Consider the following 14,425-nt stretch of genomic DNA (forward strand, 5'->3'; position numbering starts at 1 on the left):
CGCAGACGCGCCCTTAAAACAAAAGAGGAACCCCCGAGGAGTTGGCCCGCGACTTCACCCCCTCCTGGCCAAGTTGTGGCCTCCCACCGCCCGCCCCCTCAGCCCCTGCCAGCCGTGTGCGCATGAGCAGAGGCGCCTCCCTTGGTTCCTCCCCAGGCGAAACTTTCTAATTCCCTTCTTTGGGCTCGGGGTTGCCCGCAGCGGAGTGGGCGCTCGTACCGGGGGTGAGCAGAACAAAGTGGCTGCGCGATTTCCCCCTGTCCCCACCCCCCCGCTTCCGTGGGAGCGGCAGGAAATGGAAGGGCCCCTCTCCTCTCTCTGAACATTTCCCTTTTTTTCCTCCACCGCTCCAGAAAGGAAGACAGGAAAAAAGGCAGGCGGCTCGCCAGGCATGTTTTCCCCTCCTCCGCCGGCTCCCCTCGGCTGCAGGCACCCCGTCATGGGACTGCTCCAGGTGTTCGCTTTCGGTTTCTTAGGTAATTCTTCGGGAATGGTGGGGCAGGGGAACGGTGGTCTTGGGGGAAAAAACCCGAAAGCTGTTTGCCCCAGAGTCGTGGAAGTTTGGGAAGTTGGAGAGGGACAGGGAGGAAATTCTGCCCCTGGAATTAAACACCACCGCCCTGACCTCGGTGGTGGCTGGAGACAACACGCGCGGAGCGGCGCCGACCCGCATCCCGAGCTCCTGCGGCCGTCGCTCGCGGCTTTGCACCTTCGGCCCCTTCACTCTGGGCTCCCCACTGCGGAGGACAGACTCCCAGGGGTGCAGGGCTCCGCCACGAGGACTCTCCGGGAACCCATTTCCCATTTCCCGGGAAAGTGCCCGAGCTGAGCGTAGGCTTCGTCCTAGGAACAGACTGGGGCCATGTGGCTTTAATTAACCCTCGCTGTTTGCCCCCGGAGGGCACCAGAAACAGCTGGACCCAGAGCTTTCCTGGTATGGCGAAGCGTGCAAGCCACTCGAGAGCTGTAGGGGTAGTCCTCTCGCCCCTCGCTCGGAAAAGTGGCCTCAACTGCGAGTCCCGCACTTAGCTCCGGCCGAACGCCCGCAACCCTCGCCCGCGCGCGGACACCCACCACTCGCGCCTCCGCGCTCACAGATGTCCGCGGGCACACATGCGCACTATCACACCGAGGATGCACAGGCCGCCGCGAGCACGCGGGTGTGCGGCGTTGGGCGGCCCGCATCTCTGCGCCCTGCTCCCGGCACGTCCAAGTGGCGGCCCGCACAGCCACATTTTGTGATGGGAGCTGCTATACCCCGGGCAGATCAGGGTGGGAGCGAGCGTCGGTGGGTTTCCTGGGAGTGATGCTCTCGGCTGATGAGACAAACGTGATGACGTGTCTGTGTTTCTTTCTGCATCCTCCTCCTCACCATGTCCCTGCCTTCCCGGCCCCTTCATCGCTCATCTTTCCATTGTGTCTCTATCCCTTCTGTGCATTCTGCTTTCTTGTGAATCTGCTCCACCCCCGCCTCTCCTTGTTCTCACTCCGGCCTTGCTCCCTGCTCGTGCTCCTCACCCTGTCATCAACCCCGCCTGCAGCCCTGTGTGGAGCCCGAGTGCGAGCTCAAGAACCTGAGTTCAGCTACGGCTGTGCAGAGGGCAGCTGCTACCCGGCTACAGGCGACCTTCTTATCGGCCGAGCGCAGAAGCTCTCGGTGACCTCGACGTGTGGGCTGCACAAACCCGAACCCTACTGTATCGTCAGCCACCTCCAGGTGAGGGCGGAGAGACTCGTTCGCGCCGCCTCCGGTCCAGACATGAGGGGCAGGCCCAGGGGACTCCGCATCCTGCCGGCTATCCAGATAGGAAGCGCGGCCAGTCAGGGAGTCCCGGGATTAGGCTGGTAGCTCACCCTTTCTCCCCAGCTCAGTTTGCACAGTTGCATCCGCCAAACATTTCCTGCCGCCTCCACTGCCAGCGGCGCGCCGTAGACGGACCTGACCCAGGGGCTCCAAAAGTCCCGATTTTTTTTTTAAATCCTTTCTTTTTGAAAGTGTGTATTAAAAGCAGTTTTATGTCTTCTTCCTTATATTGAGCAGTGATCTTGGAATTTTCCAATAATCATCTCTTGGGTAAAGCGTATCTAGCACTGACAGACGCCTTGCAAGGTGACCCAAGTCCCTGAACCTGTTTTTCTTTCCTTACTAAGTGGTGTTTCCACTACCTCCATTAAATATCAGGATCACATGCTTTGTTTTTTTCAAAAATGCCCTAGTTCCCATGGTATCCTGACAGAAGAGGACCAGACGACATTTCAGGGTGTTTCTGAAAGTGTGTTTTTCAAAACCATTTTGTGAAAAGTGGATCCAGATTTTAGATTTCAGAGGTCATAGTTTTACAACATCAAAACTAATTTTAAAAGAAGATACAAAGTATAAAGTATCCAGAATTAGGATCTCTTTCCTTGATTAAAAAAAAGAGAGAGAGAAACTGATACCTGGCCTCTAACGCAAGCTGAAGGAGTTAGTGTCATCTGCAGGCCAATTGCTATAATTCTGGTCACTCCACCTATTGGTATACCTGCCCTTTAGAAGGACACACTGTTGTGTGGTTTGCACGGGAGACGCCTTAAAATGGAGTCACTTTTATAAAACGTTAAGAGAACCCATTCTGGAGACCTGATAAACTGAAGGAATGTGGTAAAGTGGATTCCACTTACATGCTTCCAGGTTTATACAGAGATGTCTAGACTGCTTCCTCCTGATTAGAAGGGAGGCTATAGTTACACTTTTTTTTTGAAGTTCTGGTAATTGTTCCCCGTACTAGTTTCCTTGACTACAAGTTAATGAAGGCAGTTGATGTCATCTTTTCTAATATTCACATTTAATTTTTACCGAAAATATTGTGCTCCCATTCAGAGACCTAAATATCCTGTAAATGAATCACCAGACTCTGAAACCAGCTTTGAAGAGAGTGAGAATTGGACTAATTGTCTTAAAATCAAGTAGAGCCAGGCTGTCTTGTTTTTATAATTAACCATGAATTGTGGAGTGCATTTCATTGTTCATAGATACAAGGACCTAAAAGAAAGAACTGGGCATGCACTTTTCTCAAACATTTAATGGGTGCAAAAATTGAGGCAGGAAGCTTGTTTTGTCCAGGGTTCCACTGCCTCCTTGATTGTCTGGTCTCTACTTTTTAGTTAAGGAGCGCTGGTGGTGCAATCGTTAAGCAGTTGACTGCTAACCGAAAGGTCAGTGGTTCAAACCTACCTGCCACTCGTCGGGAGAAAAGACCTGGTCATCTGCTCCCATAAAGATTACGGCCTAGGAGACCCTATGAGGCAGTTCTACTCTGTCATATAGGGTCTGCTATGAGTCAAAATCAACTCAAAGGCACACAACAACACTTTTAGGAGTATAGGTCCAATTTGGGGTTCCTTGGGTTGTCCCCAGTTTATAGTGGTCCCCAGCACAGCAGGACAGCCTGATATCCCCTTCCCCAGATTTTCTGAGCAGTGTGTAGGTTAGCCCACATGCCACCACCTCTGAGTCACTGTTTGAGCAGATTAGAAGCTAAGAACTCTTGTTTTATAAACCCAGTACCCACTCTAAATACTTTTACCTTATACTTGGTTTCTGCCTTACTTTGGTTTTAGAAAATCAGGTCAAATGAATTGTTCTTTCATTTTCAGTTTTCTCTATATCAGCAAAAATTCTCTAATAACCTCTTTTGCCTTTTACTTTAAAGCTTCTCTAGCTATTTATTGAGATTAAGGTTTGAGCCTAGAAATTTGATTTTGATTAAATTAATAGCTTATGGAAACAATGCCCTCTTTTACTTTTGACCTTGACTTTTCAGAGAGGAAGAAATTCTTTGCAGGGGTATTTTACACTTGGTAAGTTAAAGTGATAGGCATGTGATATAAGTCATTCTGCCACATTCATTTTTCTTGATGCAAGTCGGTTAAATGTTACATGTGTGGATTTGATGAGTTGTTTTTGTTAATTTGTGAAATTGCTTACTAGACTCATGAAACTAACTTTGTTTTCAGGAGGATAAAAAATGCTTCATATGCAATTCACAAGATCCTTATCATGAGACCCTCAATCCTGATAGTCATCTCATTGAAAATGTGGTCACTACATTTGCTCCAAACCGCCTTAAGATTTGGTGGCAATCTGAAAATGGTACGTGGTCTGTGTGGGAACAAGTTCCATAGGGTGTGATTGGATGGTAACCTGGATGTAGTTTACAGGCTCCTGAGTGTGTGTAATTACCGTTTGGATTTTCTGTCCTATAATTATGGCCTTTGACAGATTTATTGCCTGGGGCACTAACTTGGTAAAATCTGACCCTTCTTTCTGAAGCATGCACTTCCTATAAGAAAGCAGTCTTTCATGCTAGACCAAAGGAGTATTGCGTAGTTTTCATCCTGAGAGGGACTTCAGGGGAGTGTGTGTATGTTGGGGAACGATATGCCTGGGGAGGGCGTGGGAAGGCCCTGTACTATCTCAGGTCTTTATTCTTCCACAAAACATAGCATCTTTCATTTTGCTGAACCCCAAAGGAAAGGGCAGATCGACAGTTCCCCCTCCCCTTCCATCTAGAGAAAATTTAATACAGTGCTGTGAATGAGCACTGTGACATAATGTTTCAAAGACTCTGTCAACAGTTTCCCCAATGGTTGAATCCAGCCCCTTTTCCTTTCTTTGTCATTTGGGTTTTGGTTAAATAAATTCACCAAAGGTTAAGTTACTATTTTGCTGTGAAACTAAGCCCAGATTAATTTCACATTTGCTTCACACTTGAATGCCGAAATTTGGGGAGTAATAGTATGTTTGTTAATTAACAAGGTATCATTAAATTTAAAAAAAAATTATGAGAACCTCTCTCAAAGCATTGAAACTAAATGTGGCCATAAAAAGCATTGGATACCACTAGATCATTTTATTGTAAGCTGGGAAGCTTCTGGATGCTTGCAGTCATTTATCATTCTGTAAGGAGAAACTCCTAATAGACTTTCTTGTCGTTCGTTGAATATTAAATTGCACATGTTTTCTAGAAGTCTGCTGGTTCCTAGGGAAGATGTTCATAGGTTGGCCTTGGGAATCCATTGGTTACAAACTGGATTGAAATAGACTGCTCCTCAGAAAGCATGTGTCATTTAGATCTGTGTTCATTCTTCCAGGAGAATATCTTGGTTGATAGTTCAGTGTGAAGCAGAGGTTTCTATAAATCTGCACTTGAATCCCAGAGGACTTCTGAAATAGCATAGAGCTTATTGTAAGCAGGGGCTAGGAGCATTTCCTGTCTGTCCAGTGAAACAGACAATTAGAAAAATGCCTAGAGGGTAGGATCAAGACCATTCCCACTTGAGTCAATGGACAGTAAAACATTTTTTCATGTGCTGTAGTTCTATAGGCAGGTTTTTCTTAATTTTGTCGGGAGCTAATTGATTTCTACACCTTTGAATTTGTGGGGCAAAAGAGACCAAATGCCAGAAAGAAGGAATTTTCATATAAGAGGGTTTGAGTTCTCTGCCACTTTATCATAGGAGATTAGAAGAGATTAGTGTTTAGAAAGGGAGACTGATTGTTACTATACCCTGTCATCTCTCGGTTGTCTGATAGTTCACAGTTAAAGACTTTCTTTGTGAATTTGATTTATCTATTTTCTGTGTGTTTTGTACAGGTTGCACTTATACATGGCAGAGCTAAATTATCAGTGTTCAGGCACAAAAATAGACTTGGAGTGTACCGGTACTTTTAACTTACCTTTCATGATGATCCATTTCTAGGTTTGACATAATCAAATATACTATAGGAGAATGATCTTGTTTCTTTTCTCCATGATTTTTCTCCCCATATTCAAAAAAACAAACAACAAAAACTGTAGTCCTTTATCAGGTTATCAAATCTAAAATGAAATCTGTTTTTGATGAATGCATTGCAGCCTGTGTTCTTATATTACAGAAATGGTACCAGCCTTGCTTTGTACTTTACATTATTTTGTTATCTCTTAATTTTGAACAAATATTGCAGGTTTTTAAAAGCCTGGCCGAGGCGAGACATATTGTTGCTTAGCTAACATTTTCACTTAAAAACATAGATGTCCAGAGTAGGTTTGTAATATGGTTCTTTTAATAAGTTAGATAAAGTTAGTTAGCATGACGATAATGTTTTTCTTTAACATTCCAACTAACTCATATCCGTTCCAATGACCACTTTTCCCCCAATGGACTTGGCAGTTGTCCAGCAGGAGAGTTTATTTCAAAAAGTCCTACTGATTTCCTGAAAATACACCATTCTGTGACATGATTCATTCTGACACATTCCTGTCTTCCTGCATTTAAAACTTCTTTTGCTGGGAGATGGATCCCAAAAGCTTACTCAAACACAGAAAACATGGAAAGATCTCCTTTATCCTACAGGCAGGCTTGAGGGCCATAGGAATTGGGGAGGGGGCACTTCCATTGCTGGAATTCCAGTGGCCTCTTTAGTGTGTTAACGCTGGGACTGGTTGACCCTCAGGGCATGGTGCAAAGGCTCATTTGTTTGTTCAGGCTTTGCCCTGAAAGGGGAGATGTTAGTATTTGTTCTGGGCCAGTTTACTTATTTGGCCGACTCTTTGTCTATTTGGCATTGTTTTTCAATTGTGGAAGTGCATTCAAAGGCTTCCCCATCCTAGATCGGTTTTTCTAAATTGGAATATGGTAGCTTCTTCTTTTTTTTCCTGGCTGCTGCATAGTAAAAAAAGGAATATTTGTGTTTCTACTGGAGGAGGATTGTCCCTTTGCTTCAGACTGCAAGCTGACCCCCTACGGTGCACAGGAAGTGCCTCCCCCCTTTCCCCTTTGGCTCAGAGGGTTGAGAAGCTGATACACTTCTTCCTAAGCAAACGATGTCTTTCTTGACAGCAACGAGAGGCCTTCTGCCAGATGTCTTGTTCTTGTGAGCAGACACAGTATGTTGAACTCCAGAATGATTTGTAGAAACTGAAGAGTCAATCTGACTTAAGCTTTGCCACCTGAATCAGCGTAAAGGTTCATTATTATCTTCACCTTCTGCGTAAGGTAGAATGCAAAGAGGGTTTCTAGGAAGAACTTAAAAATCATTTAAGAAAATAGTTTCAGCTGTTCACACTGTTCTGTTTATCTTACTGTTTCCTTTTTTTTTTTTTAATTTTTTGATATTTTTAATCTCCTGTAGGCGTGGAAAATGTAACGATCCAACTGGATTTGGAAGCAGAATTCCATTTTACCCATCTCATAATGACTTTCAAGGTAAGGAATCCATAACTTTCACCCAGATGACACGTGAGAACACTGTGTAATTCCCCTTTCAAAATGGTTGTGTGAGTTGGCCTGAGAACTTAAATATTATCATTGCCATAAACTGAGATAATTGAGCAGCTTTTTAAACATGAGCATGAATAACTACGGTTAGCAAATGCTCTATCTTCATGGCAATAAATAGAGAGAGCCACTACGCTAAGGTAATTCAACTGTAAACTTTTAATTAGATGTCTTTTTATTTCCCCATGGAGAGAGGCAGCTTTGACTCTCTCCCAAACCACAGTAAAACATCTGGAGAATAAATCCCTGATCCCTTGTGTTTATGTTTTAATGCTGAGTTTGGTAACTGAAAACGAAGCATATTATCTTTAGTTTTCAGGGTTTTGCAAAATTTGTGGGATGAGTTTTACTGTTCCTTATAAAACGTGCACACCTTCTTAAATGTGGATTTTCTCACCATTTTTCTTTTAGAAATGTAAAATGACTCCAGGACTAGGGAATTTCTCTGTACAAAGTGCCTTTGTTTCTTCTGAAGCAGCTGCCTAGAAATGACAGACTTCACATGGCTTAAAGTACACGTTGGTGCACATAAAACCCATCATTTACTTATTGTTTCTCAGCTTAAAATCACTTTTGAATGTTTTTTTTTCAGGTGGAGTTGGGGGCCTTATCTGTACCTGCTTAGGTTAAGAGAAGTTGTCAGGGATAGAGTTACCATATGGGCAAGGGGCGTTGTTGAAAAGTCCCACTCATGTCCTCTACCCATGCCTGGGAGGCCAAGGAGCAAGTGTGGCTCTGGAAGTCAGAGTGTAACTAGGAAGGACACTGGGGCTGTGTAGTTCCTAGTCCTGAGCTCTTCATCCCCGTGCCCACCCCCAGTAACCTGTTGTTACTGCCGGGGCAGGAGGGTTTCACCATGACCGTGATGCCTGATAAAAAGAGTGGTGGGGAGGACTTTCACTAAACAGCTGATCAGTTACTCCTTGTCACCCAAGCCCTTGTCTCACTTATAACTACACACTCAACCCAGCGGTTAGAATTTAAGCTCAGCCACACATAGGGATTCTCATGTTAAACAACACCTAAAAGTACTCAAAATCATCTTTGTTAACGTTTTGGGTCCTATCTTCTGGATTGACATTTTGCTTTGGAAAGGGCATCTCTTTGTATACATGGGTAGTTCTGAGTCCATTTATATTCAAAAGTCCTTTGGGTACATATTCTGTAGTTGAATACTCATTCAAGTGAGTACAATGGGCCAAAGATGAAATTCTGCACGTAAGTGCAGAAGGCTAACTAGAGGAGGTGGTGATTGAACTGAGACACGAGGAATGGGTACAAGTCGTCAGACTTTAGTTTATGGGAGGAAACGTGTCCTTCAGGTCTGAGCTCGTGCATGAAAAGCATCTTTGGGGTTGGACAGACTTCGGTATGAATCCCCATTCTGCACCTTCTTGGTGTGTGTCACCAGAGCTTTGGCTTTCTCATTGCTGAAGTGAGAATAAAAATAATACGTAGTTTATAGGATTGTGTGAGATAACCCTCTGCTCTAGGAGTAGGGAGAAACTTGCTGCCGTGGCATATACTGGAGATTTGATCAATTGTTCTTATATATGCTGGTGCTTGACATGTAGTAATTGTTCTATTCCTATGAGTGAGTGAGTGGATAAATGAATTCAATAGCCTTCTGTTTGCAAGAGACTGCCCTCACTCTGTGAAAGATTGCAAAGATAGCATGATCACTGCTGTCCAGGAGCTTCAAGTCTTATAAAGGAGAAAGATACACTTAAAAATAAAATATAATACATGACAGAATGTGCGAGCTGCTATAGCAGAAGTTAAGACAGTGAACTGTGTGCGTTAGCACGGAGAAGGGTGAGATTAATTTTAGCCTGGGATAAAGGAGAAAGCCTCACAAGGAGAGGACTAGGGTGGCATTTGATCTGGGCCAGGAAAAACAAGCAGGATTTCAGTGGGAGGAGATGGGGGAACAGCCATTCTTGGGAAAGGAAACAGTCTGAGAGCAAAGCCATTCATGGTGGTGGGACAGTTCAGGAAGAGTTTGCTTAGCAAGTACTATGTAGATTTACCTCAAGTGTGAGGTAGTAATGGGAAGAAAGGGAAATAAAACTAAAAAAGCAGATTAGAGTCAGAAGGACCTTGACTCCACACTGAGGAGCGTGAGCTTTATAGGGAGTAGGGAGCCATTGACAAGGAAATGAGAGGAAGGTAGTAACTCAAGAGGAAATGAGGGACTGAGACAGAGAAGAGACGGAAAGTTGGGAGGCTCCTGTTGAGGTAAGTGTTAATGGAGGGCTTGACTTAGGAGAGGGCTGGTGTTAATGTGAAGGCTTGCTGTGATTCTCAAGGAGGAGGGCCCTTCCTCTGGCAACCGAGGATTCCTGTCAGTGTGGGAAAGATTTATCAAATCACACATATCTCCTTGTTGCCATGCTCTGATAGCCTCTGCTACAACTGCGTTTGAGAATCATTGCCGCAAGGAGCTCCTGTTTTCTAAGGGCAGCCAGCTGGGTCCTTTAGAATCAAAGATTGAGCCATGAATTGGAAAGGGCATAAACTGGAAAGATTAGAAGCAGAACAGTGGAAGGAAGAGTAGAGAAAGGGATGAATCAAAGATAGGTGTCTAAGCTGGGTAACTAGGAGACTGGTGATACCATTAATAGAGAGGACAGGAAGAGAACTGAAGTTGGGGTGAGGATGAAGAACACTTATTCTTACCCATATTTGTCATGTTATTAGCTGAGCGCTCAGTGGATTGGGTTTCCTTAGGCTAGCAAAACTCATTTAGTATATATACAGTATGTGTTTGTATAATAGCCAGATGTTTCAAAACTCATAGCTCTTTTATTATAAATTTGGAGGCATCTGCAGAAACTAAGGCCTGAGAAGGTTGATGAGTAATCAAAGAGAGTAGAAAGACTTTTATTCTTTAGGTAAAATGTGTTCCAGTTTCCAGCAGCTTCTTAACGCCACAGAAAATTGGGTAACTAGTCAATGGCCCTTTGGGACTTGGAGGTTTACAGAAGGGTTGGAGAAGAACGCACGGCCAGAACTGTCTTGAACGCTTTTCCTCTCTACTCCTTTTTGACCCAGAGACGTCAGACAAGGCTTCCCTCTCTGAGTCTCTCCCTGAGTACCCCACCCAAGAGCCTGGCCTAATAGGGAGTTTGCCATGCTTAATTGGTACATGTGGTTCAGTTTTTTTGTTTTCCTTTAAAATTCTAGTCTAATATTCTCTTGGGTTTAATAAAGTATCATTTCCTTATATTCCTGAATAGGTGAGAAATTAAGAACCTGAGCAATTAGTAAGTGAGGAAGTCCAAAATCTGTCAAAATGTGATCTCCTGTTTTCTTATGGTTGACTCCTTTTATCAGAGAAAAGGACCGGCAGGATTCATAAGGAAGGGAAAAGTGGGCTTGGGCATGTACTTGTTCTCACCGTTAGCTCTCCCATTTCTATGAAGCGTTGATTTTAACTCCAAAGTATGTGTCTTTATTCAGGTTCTGTTTTCCAGGTCAGTTTAACTCATTTGCTCTTTCTCCATTGTAATTTGACTTCCACTTCCCATAATGTAGTCACCATGTTCATCACTGCTGAAGCATTTGACCGGTTGCCTGTTTTTAGTGCTCATTCTGCTTCATCTCTTATTTCCAGCTGACTGTGTTCACCTCACCCTCTTAAATCTCCATCCTACCTTGATTTTCAGGATTCCTCTTTTTCTACTTCCTTTCTGGCACCCATATGTCAGTCTTCTGTTGTGCCATGAGCCAATGAGGGAACAACATACATTTGGTCATATTCAGCCTGGATTTGAATCTAAACTCTGTGCCTATAACTAGGAAGTCACTTAATGTCTGTGAGCCTCATATGTTGTCAGGAGTCAATGAAATAATGTAATTAAAATTCTTGGCATCACTCTCTTTACTTCTTTGTGTAGCCCCTCATTGATATTTTTTCCTGAGGCTCTTCTTTGGCTCTCTTTCATTCTTGCTTTTTGGGGGAAATTCCATACTTGCAAGTTTCAATACTGTGTGTACACAGACTCCCAAATCCATATTTCAAGCTCCATTCTTGCAGCTGATTGCCAGACTACTATTTCCAATTGTCCAGTGGGTGTCTCCACACCTGGCACACCTCACATGTAAACCAAAACCAAATGCCTTTGCTCCTCTCCCATGTCTTTGTTATAGGCAACACTGTCCACCCAGCTACCCAAGCTAAGATGCTCATGTTCCTTTCCTCTCTCTCCTTTTCCACTGAAATCTGATTGCTCACCAAGCACAATTCAATGTATTCTGCCGTCTCTAAATTCTCAGAGCAGCCAATTCAATCCCTTTCTTTTTATCCCTGTGTAATTACTTGAGTTAAGACCTTCATGTTTTTTTATATTATAATCACTTCCTGCTTAGTTTCCCCGTGTCTTATTTTTTCCTTATCTAAAAACCCTACCACAAGAGTTATTTTTCTAAACTGCAATCTGAGCATTTCATTCTGTCCACTTAAACCTTACAGTGTTCCTCATTTATTGCATAAAGGTAGAGTAAATCCCTTGTCATGGCAAATAAATTCCTTCCTGTTCTGGCCCCAGTCAGCCTCTTGTGCCACTTGCAGCCACCTCCACTTCCTGCCTGGGCCCTTTTAGGATCCAGCTTGATGCCATCTTCTCTGTGAAGCATTCCCCAGATCTTGAGTTAGTAATTCCTTCCTCTTGTTTTCCCAAAGCACCTACATGTGACTCTGCTGTGGTGTTCGACATATTGTAAATGATGTATACCCATATCTGTACCTTTATTGGACCATCTGTAGCACATAGGATATAGACCACTATCTGGTACTGAGTAGGTAATCATTACACATTTATTGAGTGATTGAATGAATGAACAAATGAATGTGCACTCAGATTCACCAACTATATTGTGGACATGATGACTAAACATACCAAAATTTGTTTGTTATTAAGGCCAGTTTATAATCAGCTTCTAAAGAGAAGCAGAGCTTACTAATCTGGTAGGGTGGGAGAAAGTGCAAAATCTAGAGGCTGAACACTTTCTTTGCAAAAAGAGACTTCATGGAACAGCTTGAAGTATTTGAAATCCAGCCACAAGTCTGAAATAGCAACCACATGCAGTCAGAGCTTGTGGCACACAGTTGAGTGATATTTTTATGTAAGATTTTTAAAAATACAGATTACCAATACAAACATCAAATGTGACTCTTTCTCCCTGCCTCTAGACATTCCGGCCAGCTGCTATGCTGATAGAACGATCGTCTGACTTTGGGAAAACCTGGGGCGTGTACAGATACTTTGCCTATGACTGTGAGAGCTCATTTCCAGGCATTTCAACTGGCCCCATGAAAAATGTTGATGATATAATTTGTGATTCTCGATATTCTGACATTGAACCCTCAACAGAAGGAGAGGTTTGCTTTTTTTGTTTTATGTTCTACTTGCAAATTGACCTTTCGATCATTGCAAAAATACCAATTACTCTTATATGTATTTTTAGGTGATATTTCGTGCTTTAGATCCTGCTTTCAGAATAGAAGATCCTTATAGTCCAAGGATACAGAGTAAGCTTGTTTTCAAATAAAAGCTTTGATGGGAAGTGGCAATCACGGAAGAGCTATGACCCAGAGCACTACTACTCAGAATCTAAATATTCAGTGCTAAATCTACCCTCTTCGTTGTCTTCCTTCCGTTGTAGTACCCTACCTGAAATTCTTGAAATTAGTACTAACCAAAGTCCTTACTGGTGAGAATAGTCTTAATAAAAGATTTATGTCTTAAGTACTCAGACAATTTCTATGATCATAGTTCCTTATTCTATTGCTCAGTATGTTAATTAGAGTATAGATTAAGCTGTTGTAACAAAATATCCCCTAAAAATACAGTGGCTCAAATAAAATAGAAGTTTATTTCTGTCTTACAAAATCACCCAGCTGTAGTTCTATTGCTGTAAGTAGGGTTGCCAGTCCCAATGCCAAATATTACATGGGACGTACTTACAAAAATTTCATTGTTTATCTGAAATTCAGATTTAACTGGGTGTTCTGTATTTGTATTTGCTAAATCTGGCAACTCTAGCTATAAATTTACCCAAGTTGCCAGGTTTCTTCTGTCTTGTAGTCTTCATGGTCAGAGCTAGACCAACACGCCATGTCCTTGTTCCAACCTATGGGAAGTGGGGAAGTGGAGGGCAAGCAGATTCCATTTAAAGATGAAGCATGGAAGGTGTTCCCATCTGTTTACATCCCATTGGCCAGCCTTAGTCACATGGCTGTACCGCCACAATGGCTGGGAAGTATCTCTAGCTAGGTGGCCATGTGCTCTGCTACAAGTCTTGAGGGTTCTTATTGTTAAAGGAAGAAGGGAAGAAATACTGTGGCAAAATTAGAAGTCTCAGCCATGCTCAATAAGATGAGGTCTGTATTTCCATTTGACAGATGAGTAAACTGAGGCTCAGGGAGTTAGAATAACATGGAGAAGGTGTTATGGCTATTAAATGGCAGAGTTAGATCTTGAACCCCATATGTTCTGATACTCAGGTCAGAGCTCTTTTCTGCATTCAGTAGCTATGCTTATGTTATTACAGAATTACATTTTGATTGGGAGGCAGAATGTGCAATGGTTAAAAGAATGGGCTTTGGAGTCAGACATACCCAGGTTTGAATCCTAGTTCTTATTGTAGTTTTGTGATCTTGGGCAAGTAATTAAATTTTTTGAACCTCTTGTTTTTCATCTGTAAGGTTAGTAATACTGACCTTAGCATTGATATGGAGGGTAAATGAGTTAACGTATGTAAAGTACCTACCAAGGGTCTAACACATAAAAAGTGCTCAATAAATTGAAGCTGCAGCTAGTTGTTGATGTTGATGTCATCAGCTGTGCTTTAGGTCTTGAGTAGCACTGATCCTGATGTACAAGTGAAAAGATAGGACTGCCTCTTCTGCTGCTAAGGTGCAATCAATCAGTCAATCAGATGAGCAGAGGCAGGGCTGATTCTTCCTGGTCTTTCCCAGCTGTACATGGCTCGATTTTTAACCAAAGCCCCACAGAACAGCTTGAAGCATGGGAGAGAAGAGTGGAAGCAGCCCAGGGAATATTGTCAGCAAAGTACTTCTTCCTCACTTAAGTTAATTTTATATGTGGCCCAGACTGCCCCT

The 14,425-nt window shown here is 43.2% G+C and overlaps 1 protein-coding gene across 1 annotated transcript in view; it reads left to right on the forward strand.

Moving 5' to 3' along the window:
* Positions 1-439: 439 nt before the first annotated feature.
* LAMB1 (laminin subunit beta 1) overlaps positions 440-14,425 on the forward strand; it is an 87,174-nt gene continuing 73,188 nt past the window's right edge. The window contains exons 1-6 of the mRNA XM_004382591.2: positions 440-476; positions 1,542-1,717; positions 3,997-4,132; positions 7,154-7,227; positions 12,494-12,682; positions 12,769-12,832. Of these exons, the coding sequence (XP_004382648.1) occupies positions 440-476; positions 1,542-1,717; positions 3,997-4,132; positions 7,154-7,227; positions 12,494-12,682; positions 12,769-12,832 (676 nt within the window). The remainder of the gene's footprint in view (positions 477-1,541; positions 1,718-3,996; positions 4,133-7,153; positions 7,228-12,493; positions 12,683-12,768; positions 12,833-14,425) is intronic.

This window comes from Trichechus manatus, unplaced genomic scaffold (assembly GCF_000243295.1).
Source record: "Trichechus manatus latirostris isolate Lorelei unplaced genomic scaffold, TriManLat1.0 scaffold00096, whole genome shotgun sequence".
In the NCBI taxonomy this organism is placed as follows: Eukaryota; Metazoa; Chordata; class Mammalia; order Sirenia; family Trichechidae; genus Trichechus; species Trichechus manatus.